Source organism: Dicentrarchus labrax, unplaced genomic scaffold (genome assembly GCF_905237075.1).
Source record: "Dicentrarchus labrax unplaced genomic scaffold, dlabrax2021, whole genome shotgun sequence".
NCBI classification, from domain to species: domain Eukaryota; kingdom Metazoa; phylum Chordata; class Actinopteri; family Moronidae; genus Dicentrarchus; species Dicentrarchus labrax.
In genome coordinates this window covers 660,048-672,846 of record NW_026136716.1, presented here as the reverse complement: position 1 = coordinate 672,846, position 12,799 = coordinate 660,048, and the positions used below count along the sequence as shown (strand labels likewise).

The 12,799-nt window shown below is 46.5% G+C and overlaps 1 protein-coding gene across 2 annotated transcripts in view; it reads left to right on the top strand.

Moving 5' to 3' along the window:
- The window catches only part of LOC127378329 (BCL-6 corepressor), a 31,455-nt gene that overhangs the window by 1,515 nt on the left and 17,141 nt on the right, over window positions 1–12,799 (top strand). For both annotated transcript variants that reach the window (XM_051426949.1, XM_051426948.1), the window contains exons 2-6: window positions 1,402–1,481; window positions 2,457–6,089; window positions 9,523–9,802; window positions 11,930–12,337; window positions 12,480–12,707. In XM_051426949.1, the coding sequence (XP_051282909.1) occupies window positions 1,479–1,481; window positions 2,457–6,089; window positions 9,523–9,802; window positions 11,930–12,337; window positions 12,480–12,707 (4,552 nt within the window). In that variant the 5' untranslated portion in view covers window positions 1,402–1,478. The remainder of the gene's footprint in view (window positions 1–1,401; window positions 1,482–2,456; window positions 6,090–9,522; window positions 9,803–11,929; window positions 12,338–12,479; window positions 12,708–12,799) is intronic.

Below are 12,799 nucleotides of genomic sequence, written 5' to 3'. Positions count from 1 at the left end.
GGTTAGCGCTGTTAGCTCTGTTAGCTCTGACTACCACCTCGCTGTTCCTGCTACGCTGCTGTGATGCAGTGTGTAGTTTCTGCCACTAGGGGCTCTCTCACATCAAAACAATAAGAAAACAGGTAGGAAGCTAGATGCAGCGTGGGATCATGGGAGTTGTTGTCTTCACCACCATCGCCGTCATTTTTTATGAGGAAATTACAGATTTAATTATCAATCGTATGTTTTAGAGAGAAAATCTGCTGGAAGAGAGAGTGTGTGTGTGTGTGTGTGTGTGTGTGTGTGTGTGTGTGTGTGTGGCCATGCTCATCTATCAAACCACACACACACACACACACACACACACACACACACAGCTGTCCTTCAATAGTCTGGAGATAAGAGACGTTATTGAAATCCCAGCTCCCTAACAGCCATCAATCACTGTGTGTGTGTGTGCGTGTGCGTGTGCGTGTGTGTGTGTGTGTGTGTGTGTGTGTGTGTGTGTGTGCGTGCGCGTGTCTGCTGGATTATGACTTCCCCGGGAAACGAGGCGACGTGACTTATCAGTCCTCCGGCTGGGTGATAAAACACACACAGTCTGCAGCTACAATGCTCGACATCAGTGTGTGTGGGTGTGTGTGTGTGTGTGTGTTCTCCAGAGACTCAAATTATTCTGTTTTTACGTCAATTTATGAGGTGGAAAAATGTGGAAACGTAACTTTGTGAAAGGATGTAAAAACACAATAATTTGAGTTTTGTGAAAATGTGTGAAAGTAAAAATATTATTAAACTTAATGTTCTCCAAAAATTAAAATAATTTTTTCTGCCGTTTTATAAAATGCTTTCGACTCAAACTGGATAAATGTGCATTTCAACCGTTTACTGTTCAGGAAACCTGGAGCCCTTTTTCTGTGTAATTTAATGGGTTTAATTTAGTTTTTTATTATTGAACAGTTTCTGAAACAGTTTCTATCCAGCAAACATTTAAAAAAATACAAAGTGACATTTAAAAGTGATTAATACTGCATTTGAAATAGTGAATATCTGAGCTGCAGAAACAAACATCAAATAGAAGATTATATTTATTATTATTATATTTTATTATTATCCCCTTAAATTCAATGAAAGGAGAAAGAAACACAGCTGCGTCTGTCCACAGGGGGCACCAGAATCAACTGTTCTTTGTTGCTTTAACCAGATTCAGACGCCGTTAAAGGGTTCCTAAAAGGTATAAAATTAAACATTTACATATTGAGGAAGAGAACTTCCCTGGTCGGGTTTAAAAGAGACTTCAATAAAATATAAAACGTAGTGAAACTGATTCTGTGACGGAGTGAGACCTCTGTTCCTGTTCAGAAACCACAGTGTCGCTTTCACTCAGAAAACTTCCTCTCATGTGGTTTTTCTCTCCGTCTGCAGACATGGCGGTCTGAGCGGCGTCCGCGAGGCAGACGGTCCCGTCTGAAGCCGAAACCAGAGGGCTGCGGGCTCACAGCATGGTGAGGTCAAAGGTCAACGTTTCTGAAGCTGTAATCAGATCATATCTTGTTGTGTATGATTATATTTTCAGTTTTACAGTTTAAACCCTCAGAAATAAAAAAGGATTCTTAAACCTCCATTGAGTTGTATTGATCCTGAGCCTATCGCTATGAATCACATTTATTTATTTATTATATTTATTGTTTACAACAGGACGACTTACTGGAACAGTTGAGAAGAATTATAATTTCTGTGTTCAGAAACGGTTCCTCGCTGATTTTCCATTAATTCCATTAATAAGTTTAATTTTCCTTCAGACACACTTTTCGAACCTCTTTTCTTTTTACTTTTTCGTGCCCTGAAAAACGAGTGAAGGATCTCTTTGCTTCCTCCACATCTCAGGCGGCCACCCAGCTGTCTGGATAATTTCCTAACGGCCCTGCGGCTGATAGCCAATCAGAGATGGTTCACGACGCTGTGTGACAGGAAATTCAATTAGCCTGTTTTCTTTTTTTTATATTACACCTCTCTCTCTCTCTCTCTCTCTCTCTCTCTCTCTCTCTCTCTCTCTGCCATGCTTTCCCTTTGTCTCTCGCTCTCTCTTTGTTGATCTCATGCTTCCTCTTTCTCTTTTTCCTCTCCCTCGCCTCGCCTCTCCTCTCTTTTCTCTCTCTCCCCCTGTTTCCTGTCGAGGGAGAGTGAGAACGTAGCTCCGGGCGTTGTATGCCATCCAGGAATAAAAAAAAAAAGGCTGCTCTTATTTTTCTCCATGAGAGGAAAAATGAAATCACAGGCTTCATTTTCTGTAGTGGAGATTCTCTAAATGGACGAAATCCTTCCCCCGTCCTCCATTCCTGTTTGTCCTTGAATGATGAATTCAACCACGCACTACCTAACAGGTCATTAAAGGGAGTTTGTTAATGTTTCTGGTGTTACGAAGGTTCCCTTCTGTCTAGTCTGGTCATTACTTACTGTGACTCCTCTCTATGTTGCAGGTGGATGCCAGCACACCTTACAGGATGAACCCTCTAGCTGCCCTCAGCATCGACCGGAACGCTCTGGTTGGGGAAACCTACCGGCCCCACGGAGGTATTTTCTATCCCGGCATCCATCCTCTCTCTGGTGAAAAGCCCCAGGAGGCTGGCACTTCTCTCCCGCTTGGCTATGATCTCCTGTACAAACCAGACGTAACCCTGTTGGATGGGCAGAAATCTGGAAACGGATATGTTGGACTATATAAGAGCCCACCACCAGGGTTTCAGAAACCCCTCATTGTCCCTGCCACAGGAGCTGATGGCCTGGGGATGGATCGCCGAGTTCTACCCGGTGACAAGCAGTCAGAACTGGGTCTGAATGGTGCTGGCACCTTCTTGAGATTGCCCTGGTTCAGCCCTTATGCTGATGCAACAATGTACCCCTTCCTGGACATGGCTTACAAGGCCTCCTTCCTGTCCCAGCCGTCGCCCTTCCTCCACCAGCAGCTGGCGTATCAGTCTCTGTGTGCCGCTGGGGCAGCAAGCAGCACCCCCGGGGAAGACAGACTTTTCTACCTGCCTCATTACTCCCCGGCCCATATCTCGTCCCCTCTTGGCCCTCCAATACGGATCCACACAGCCACTCCAACTCCTGCTGTCCTATCACCCCTGCCCCACTGCCAGGACAAGGCCTTACAGGGTCTTAGTCCTCAGATACATCAGGAACACTCTGCCTTCAGCACCAGTCCACGGATCCACCGGGATACTGTTCACCACACTGAGCGACAACATGGCAGCAGTGGCACAAAGTCTAGTCAGCTCACTTCCACCAACAACTCTCTCAGTAGCAAAAGTGGTGGAAGTAGTGGTGCCCCTGTTAACAGTTCAGCTAGCACTGCTGCCTTAGAGTCACCCCCAGTAACCCATCCTCCATGCACAGTTCCTCCACCCCAACCCCTAACAAACACCACTACAGACCTCCAGAAGTCGCTTCACAGAAGCACCTCCTCATCCTCAACCTCGCTTTCAGTGTCTCACCCGTTTTACATGAGCAGCCGGAGCTCTGAGCACTGCTCTCCCGTGCCCTCGGGCAGCAACAAAACCAAAGATGCCAGCTCAGACGGCTGTAGTGCAGAGAAGTCACCTGCAAAGACGTCCCTGGACAGAGCCGTACCTCAGAAGCCTGCCAAAAACTCAGCAGAAAAACCTTTGGATCTGTCTGCCAAAGAGTTGGAAGGATTCCCAAATGGATTCCCGTCCAAATTAGAGGCCCTGGCCAAGCTGGGGTATCTACCACCATCTCGTTACGGGCTGCTAGCCAGTCAGGACCAGCACTCAAAGGAGGGTCAACCCCCACTTGTTAGCACGTCGACAGAGACTCCAAATCGTTGTGAAATAATCAGCACTGTGCCCTCTCCTTGGGTTGTTCCTGGTCCTTCCCCAGCTGTCAGCTCTGACCACAGAGGCTCCCAAATTATGAAAAACAAGAGTGCAGATCATCATGTACAACCTCAAAGCTCACCTGGCTCCACAGCAGTTGAGGTAGCCAGTATTCCAAGTCCTGGTGTAGGGGGAAGACCCTCTGCATCTTCTCCTTCCCCAAAGTCCAAAGTTGAATGGCCAGGCGCTCCCTCTACTGATTTGGAGAAAGTCAATCCAAACAGTAAAGGAGAAACTCATACATGTCCTGGAAAACAACAGAGCGTTACTCCTGCTAAGTCGGAGGCTCAAGAGAGCCAGTCTCATCCACAACAGCAGCTTCGTGTAGAAAATGGAAACTCCTCCAGTCAAATCTACGGTGACTCTTACCTCCCTCCTGGCTTAGGTTACACTAACCGCTACATCCCATACTCAGTTGCTGAGAATATGTCCTTGCAACGTATGACGATACCAGGCAAAGGGCCTGTCTATCCCCATCCAGTCTTGCTTGGCAGCAGCAGCTTTTACCCGCCTCGCGTGGCACCAAAGCATGGCCTTCCATATGGAGTACCTCCAAACAAGGTCGACTTCATGACATACCAGAATTCCCGGGGGATAGCCCCTTCACCTGCTTCCTCCCATCCAGGTCTTGACTGTATTGAGACCCAGGATAAAACCTGGAATGCTGAACCATACAGGAAGCAGGAAAGGCTGGATGCTGACAGTTACCACAAGAGTGACACTGAAAGAGACAAGTCCACAAACCAAACCTTAAAGACTTCAGGCAAAAGCCTCACTTCTGCCAGAGATGATGTTGTTGTTATTGACCTCGTACGTGATGAGTCAGAAGATGATTTGTCCACCAAGAAGCAGAGCTCCCTAGGTACCAAAAGAGAAGATTCCTCCAAGCATGGCAGCAGTGGCTGTAACCACATCCAAGACAGAGACGTCCCTCCCAGCCAGGATACCGAGCAGAAACGAGGCTTACAACCTCACACTTCCCAACCACAACCTCCTCATCATAACTCCTCTTCACCTCCTTCTCCTCGTGAGGAGATCCCAGACGAGATCTCAGAAAAGGAAGAGCCACTCAGTCCATTCCCGGACATCCCAGAGGAGCAGACGATGCGCTGTGCCCGAACTTCTATACAGCAGTTCTCTAGGAAATGTAAAAGTGGAGCCTCTGTTAGTGCTGGGGACTTGATGAGGGGTGTCACTACTGGTGTTGATGGGAAGAGTGAAGCCTCATCCAGTAAAAGCGTTAACCCCGAGCAAAGCCCTTCCGAAAATGGCAACTCATTGGGTCCTTTTAGTAAAGAAAACTGTTCCAGTGACTGTAAGAGTGCTAACATCATGGGAACAGTGGGTCTGGTCACCAGCGGCTGTCATTCAGACAATAAGGGATCGGCAGGTAGAGAGTTCAGTCCCCAGGTCCCAGCATGCAGGAGTTTTAATCCCAGGGTTCCAGCTGGAGGAGTTATTAACACCCATTTTAACATCAACCCAAGAAGTCCCACATGTAACAGTGGAGATCCAAATTTGGTCAGCAGACATTTTGTGGGCCCATGTTGCAGAAATCTGCCTCTGAAGGCCCCAATTTGTGAACCCAGGATTTTCAGCGCTCCAACTCATGGAAATAGCAACCCTGTAACTCCAAACTGCAGGAGCATCAATCCCACGTTTACAAATTGTGAAAACCGCAATGCCATGCGCCCAGTTTGTGGAAACATCAATCTCAGGGCTCCTGCATGTGGGAAGAACTGTTTTAGTTGTCCAAATTGTGGGAATTCTCTCTCGAAAGGTTATTCTTTTGGAAATAACCAGAGCTGTGTAAATAGCAATCCCAGGGTCCCCACGTATGGAAGCAATTTTCCTTTGGATCCAACCTGTCGGCACCTTTCACCTGGCAACCCTACCAATGGAGGCTTTAACGTGATGCCTGCAGATCTGACTCCAGAACCAAACAAAGACCTAAATTCTGAAAGCCTTTCTTCCAAAGAACCAGAGCCAAACTCCGGCCTCACCACTGCTAGCTGTGGAGACGGTGAGAAAGACATCCAGGACAGCATGGACATCCTGGCAGACGATGAAGAAGGTGCTGGCAAGAACCGGCTCTCCGGCCTCACCAAACGCATCGCCAACTCCTCCGGCTACGTGGGCGACCGGTTTAAATGCGTAACCACGGAGCTTTACGCTGACTCCAGCAAGCTGAGCAGAGAGCAGAAAGCACTCCAGGTAAGATCTGCATTTAAAGTCTCTCTTCATTAGTCCAGTAAACAGTGATAGTCTGGTGAGACGGAGAGGGCGAATCTGATTTTCACTAGTGGTCTGGAGTGTAATGATTGCACCGCCGCTGCCTGGTTGTGTTCTGCTTACTGTTCATTAAGGCAATTTAACTTAACTCACAGAGAGGAAACAGGCTTCACTGTGATATAATTCGACTGTACAGCTCTGTGTTAAACCATGATGTCGCCATCGTGGAAGTCCCAATTCTTACTGTACAAGTGTTTTAAGTTTCTCTCTCCGGCCCCAGAAAGCTTAAATCCTCACGCTACCATAGTGAAACCATACGAAATAATGTTCTTCAGCTGTTTTACGATGCACTTCAGGAAGTGCTTGTCATTCATATTATGACCTTATGGGTCAACATGCAGGTTAACACATAGCTTAGCTAACAGTCCGGGGCTGTGAAGTGTCTTAAACCTGCATTCTCTCTAATGGCCAGCAGGGGTCAAGCCTTCCTCCATACAGCATGATGCAATCAGGCCAAACTCGAGGCTTACGATTTCGGGGCCGTTTTTCCAAACCCTTGTTGAGGATGAGGATTTGTTTGAGGTTTTGTCAGGGTGTTTAAATCTGAAAGAATTATCAGGTATGAAGAGGTTTGTTCTCCTCTTTCACCTCCTTTTTTCTTTTTCCGTCTACGAATATTTTGGGGTTGAGTGAGGATAAAACCGGCTGTATGTGTGTGGCTCCAGGCAACTGTTATCCTGCTGGGTGTTCCCCAAAAAATGAAGGAAACTGAGGCAGAAAGTCTTATTATCTTACTGCCGTCTATCTGTCTCAGCATCAGTTCTTTGCTGTTTGTGTTTTTCTGCCTCTCCGTTCGTCATTTGCTTCTTGTTATTCCTCTTTTTTCTCTTCACCACCCCGTCCCCTCGAGATCCCCCCTTCAACTCAAATTAAATCTCTCCATCCTCCTCCCCCCTCTTCATCCTCCTCTTCCATCCCTCGGCAGATGGAGGAGGAAGGAAAGTGGTAGTTTTAATGAAATCCTCCTCTTCTCCCTCATCCTTGGAGCCCAGATTAGCCTTGACTACTTCAACCACGCAGACACAGAAAGTGTGCGCTCTGGCATCTGTTGTTTTCCTAATGGAGGCTGTGTTGTGGTGAAGTAAGAATAAATAAATAATGAACTACATTTCCCATCAAACAACTTCTCTTTATAGTAAGAACTGGACCAAAATGATGCTCCGGATTTCTGCTGAGTGACAGTGAACACTAAACTGTGACCTACAAACAGTTTTATCTGAATATTTGACTCAGCTGAGAAAATCATAATTTTGAGTTTTGGGAAATTAAGGATCAAGTGTTTTTGGATCCAGTTTCAAGCAGGTCACTGATAAGTTGTGTTTTTGTACAGTAATCAGTGAGGGACACGTTGATCTGATCTCAAAAGGTTAAAAAGGTATTTTTCAGTTCATCGGGACTAAAATTAACGTTATGTAAAAGTGTGAGCTGATTATTTACAGGTATTTGAATATGTTGTTTTAAATTTGTTTCTGGACAAAAAGAGTCCTGACTATATAGATAAAGACAAAGAGAGGACATGTTGGCGAGACAGCTGATATGATATTGTTTGTGGACGTCTCTCTCAGCTGTTTCCCGCCTCTTAAAGGACTTTAGCGGACAGAAAGCTGAGCTGTCAGGCGGTTCGTTCCCTCTGGAAGGCTGTTTGCTCGGTCAGTCGTGGCTCCTGGAGGAGGAAGAGGAGGAGGAGGAGGAGGGTTACTACTCAAATTAACTCACATTTTGCTCCTACGCCCTTGGGTGCTGCCGACTCTGAGCGGCAGTGTTGGATGGATTTGTAGATCGTTTCACGGGCCATTAATTTTTAAAATGGGTTTGTGGTCAGGGCAGAGCGAGGTGAGCGAGAAATACTGGCCTGTCGCAGAGCGCATGGGGAGTGGTTACCGACGGTTACCGGTGGTAATACTGAGGTTTTGTTCAGTGGAGGATGAACATCTTGGCTGTCTGTCTGAGTGGGACGATGGGGAGTTTATCATGAATCAGACAGAAAACAGGTGTTTACTGGTTGCTTCATTTTGAGAGTGAGACATCTCAACATGATAACATTTAAAATGGAAATGTATCTCATAAAAGCATCAGTGATAAATGAAGTGACAGATTATATTAGCACCGATAAGTGTCAGCGGCAGGGTGAGGGGTTCGGGGATCAGGAGCTCGGAGTACAGCCACCACTTCTGGCATTTGATTAGGATCCTCCTGGGCGCCTTCCTTTGAACGATTGGAGACAACTGGGAGGAGATGGCGGGAAGTCTCTGGAGTGGTTATACTGCTTTTCCACCAAAGCAGTTTGAGGGCTGGTTTGGAGCCTAATCTCAAATCAGTTCTTTGGCTGCGGCCAAGAAAACTGGTTCCAGTGCAGCACCAACATTTTGCTGGCCTAGAACGGAGAACCACTTACAAAAAGAGCTGGAGGCCCTTTGTGGCCAGGCGGCTTTGTATTTAAGCGTAACCGTGGTTATGAAAGCTAACGTTGGAGACATGGCTATCTAGCCTGGAAAAGCATACCAGTTCTTGTAACGTTCTACATCTTTCTACCAACGCAAACCTAATGCTAGTTCTTGTTCTGGTGCTAGTACTGGTTCTGGTGCTAGTGCCAGTTTAGAGTTGGTCCAACTTAAGAACCTTCTAAGGACTGGTTTGCTTTTCCATGAGCTAGCGAGCCTCCATAGACACATTATATCTCTGGCTAACGTTAGCTATTGTTATCAAGGGTAGACCAGCTAGCTCACCAGTTTTCCAAGAACTGGTTCGAGATTAGGTGCCGGCTCCGAATCAGCCCTCAAAACTGCCTTTTGTGTAAAAGGGTAAAGTTGAACCAACTCTAAAACGGCACCAGCAGGGGGTATCACCTGGCCTGGAAACGCCTCAGGATCCCTCAGGAGGAGCTGGAAGGTGTTGCTGAGTTACTTTAGTAAAAGTAAAAGAATATATGTTATTTGTAGCACCTGTTCAGTAGTTTTTGTAGTATTTTTGGTGTGTTCAAATGCCAACAGGGTGTTATTTTTTCCCTTCAGAGCAGCAGAGTCCGGGGTCGCAGAGTGAGCTTCATATAAACTTTAGATTTTCTGCTCGTGGTTTGCGGCAGTGAAATCCTGAAGCTTCCCGAGGCTCTAGCTGCCAGAGAAAAGAGCCAGGAACTCACCTCTGACTGTTTATATCAGAATGTGACACTGAACAATCTCCCAAATGTCGACTGAATGAGTAAAGTTTGTAAAAGAGTCTCATTTGCCGACTTCCAGCCAGAGAAGGGTGTTTTAAAAATAAAGAAATTTCTTTGAATAAAAAATGTGCCACTTTCAGCCCTTGATGAGGAAACTACGAGGTTTGTTGTCACTGATGTTGTTGTGTTTTCTCTCAGCGTGCGATGCTGCGATTCTCCGAGCTGGAGCTGAAGGAGAAAGAGGGAGGAAGAGAGGAAGAAGACGACGAAGAAGAAGAAGTGATGACAGCAGCGGTGGCGGCAGGAGAGACGGAGCTGGCAGACGGCCAGCAGGGAGACGGAGAGAAGGAGAAGGAGGAGGAGGAGGAGAGGAAGAAAGAGGGAGGAGGAGGGTGGGAGCGCTGCCAGCAGAGTGAGGGGAGGCGAGGAGAAGGAGGAGGAAGAACTCCCTCTGCAGCCACCGCGGAGGCTCAGAGAGGTAAGAGGATTTCCGGAGCGCTCTGCAGGATGACGCTCACACACTTTGTTGTTTTTTTTAGGTTGATCTCACTTGAAGTCGCTTTCTTTGTCTCACACACACACACACACACACACACACACACGTTTGAACTCTCGGTGCACCTCGCTCGCTTTGAGACGAACACGCCGCTGCCCTCATTTTCTCTAGAAAGCCAAGTGCACACACATCTTTAGAGCTGGAAGTTAAAGCTTCCAAATGTCAGATTGTGAATCACTTTCTGTCTCTTTAGAATCAGTGTATTGATCAGTGTATTGATCAGTGTATTGATCAGTGAACGGGTTGTAGTGTAGCTTTGTTCCTCTGCTGCCTGTGGACTGATCTCTATGTGTCTCTATGTAGGGATGAGGGTCAAAGGTTGTGACTTTTATGCTCCCGAGTGCCTTCTCTCTCCGCTTCCCTACAGTGCCAATAGTGGGCAACACTAGCTAACATTAGCTTTTAAATGGAGTCTGCTAACGTCTACAAACGACCGACACCCACCACAACACAGAGTCCAACACAGAGTCCAAAGTCAAAGCTAACAGTACGGCAGAGCTTGTGAAACATATTGTCTGATTGTGCTTTTAGCTGGATAACGTTAGCTTGCTTGCTAATGAATTGCTGGCTATCGTTGCAAAATACTGTCAGCCAGCGTTATCCAGACTCTGGCTAGCTTGCTGGTTGCAGGTCACTTTGATGGCTGCCGTTGTAGTGCAGCCGGTGCCAGATAACATTATAATAATAACAACAATTTTATCTGAGTGGATACGTTAGCGAGCCGAGCTGCTGCTAACGTTAGCTCAGCTTGTTTCTCTGATAACTTAAGATCCAGACGTCCGATGACTAAAATCCTTCATCCGGTTCAAATCTAGAGTTCAAAAGCACCAAGATCTAAACAGTGGATGGTAAACAGTCAATGTGTGACAGCTCCTGGTTGAATCAGCTCCATATTGAACATAGTTCTAGAGTGTATACACTGTTTAATGAGGAGATGTTATTGATTATAGACTTAACAGATTATAAGTCACAAAGAGCAAATTAAGTAATCTTCAGGAAGGATAAAGAGCACGTCGGCAGCCGCCGCCACTCTCTGGGCGTTCAGTAGTGTTCAGTGCACGCACCCAGACAACAACGTTGTCATGACGATTGCCTTTGATGGCCCGTTGCCATGGCGCGTAATGTGTCCAGGAGCCACGGGATGCACTGTGAGTCAGATGATCAGGAGAGAGCGAGAGAGCATGGGAATATATGGACAGAGAGAGAGGAGACGAGAAGGGAAGATAAAGGTGGAAAAAATGAGCGAGAAACATAAAAGAAAGGAAAGATCAGAGAGAGAGAGTAAAAGCCGACTGCGTTTGATCTGCTGTGTGTGTGTGAGTGAATCTCTGTTTAAGAATTGATTTCCTTTTAATGAGACGTGTGTGTTAAAGGTCAGAGGTCACAATAAACAGACTGTGAATCCCAGACAGTCCAAAGTGCAGCGTCTTTACGGAAAACATATAAAAAAATATTTAAAAAGTTTATGTTTGTGAGATTTTAGAATTTAATTTTCAGGGGAAAATGTGACTAAACTGTACAGAAGCCGAGTACGACAACTTTTTATTTTTATTTGTTCAATATAAATTCTTAACTTTTGCAGTATTTGTTTTTTTTGGGGTCTTACTTCACAAAACCTGTCAACACTAGAGGAAGTACCGGATATTTACAGTCCTATATCGGTGTTTTTAGTGGTTTAATCAGCGGGTCTGTTTGTTTTGGAGAGGACAAGACCTCTGTGGATAATTGGGCTCCCGGTAGAAAGCTCCTGAACCATGAACACGGAAGGAATCCTAACCGGGAGAAGCTGACTGCAATGACGCCAATGGTGGTGAAGTCAACAACTCCCATGATCCCTCACTGCTTCACCACCTCATCAAACATCCTCTTCTGTTGTTGTTTGGATGTGAGAGGCCCCCTAATGGCAGAAACTACACACTGCATGTTAACAACCACCCAGGTTTATGTGGACATACAGCAGAGTATCGTCTGCATATTGTTTGATATATATATATATATATATATGTTAAAGGTTAGGGAAGCATACCATTATTATGTTTGTCTTTGTAGGTCTCCATTCGTCGGGTCCTCACAGCTGCCTCCCCGTCCTGTCGCTGTGCCGCCACTCCGACAACCTCCCCATCCTCCGAGAGAGGGATGGCGCTCCACCGGAGGAAGAGAAGAAGAACGAAGGGGATAATCTGCTGGAGGAGAAGAAGAAAGAGGAGAGGAGTTTAGTCTCACAGCAACAACAAAGGTTTCTGTCCACAACCAGAGGCCTGTTTCAGGGAAACACCTCCGTGCTCGGAGGTTCAAATCTAAGCATGCCGATAAACCGGAGGCGTATCTTTAGTCTGGAGCCGTTCCACCAGAGCAGCATCATCAGCAGCCGGCTGAAGAGAGGGAGGGAGGAGGAGCGGGAGGAGGAGAGGGAGGAGGAGGACAGGGCGGGAAACCCCAACAAGAAGTTAACCACCGGTAAGACGATGAACACAGATAACCCACAGCCGTATATCTGCAGTGATTGATGATCAGTTATTGACTTATTGATTAGGTATGTTTAATTAAAGGTTTGTTGTTTGATCCCGTCTTACCGATCACTGGTTGTCATCCATTACAGACGCCACCCTGGACGACGTGAAGAAGCTGAAGGTTTGCATTGAACTGAACGGCCTCAGGCTTAACAAGCCCCGCCTCCCCGGAGAGCTCAGCCAATGGCTGCCCTCCAGCCAGAGGTCAGCGGAGGTCGACAGAAAGTTCAGAATGGACATCCCAGCCATCAGTGGAAGATCAGAGGTCAACGGAGGCTGGTGTGACCGTACGTTTGTGAGGAGGGAAGACCCGAGAGGTAAGGCTGACAGCGAAGGCCCAATTTTTATTATTAATCAAAATTATTCATTTATCACGTCCATACATACAAAAAAGCTTCAACTCTCAGGA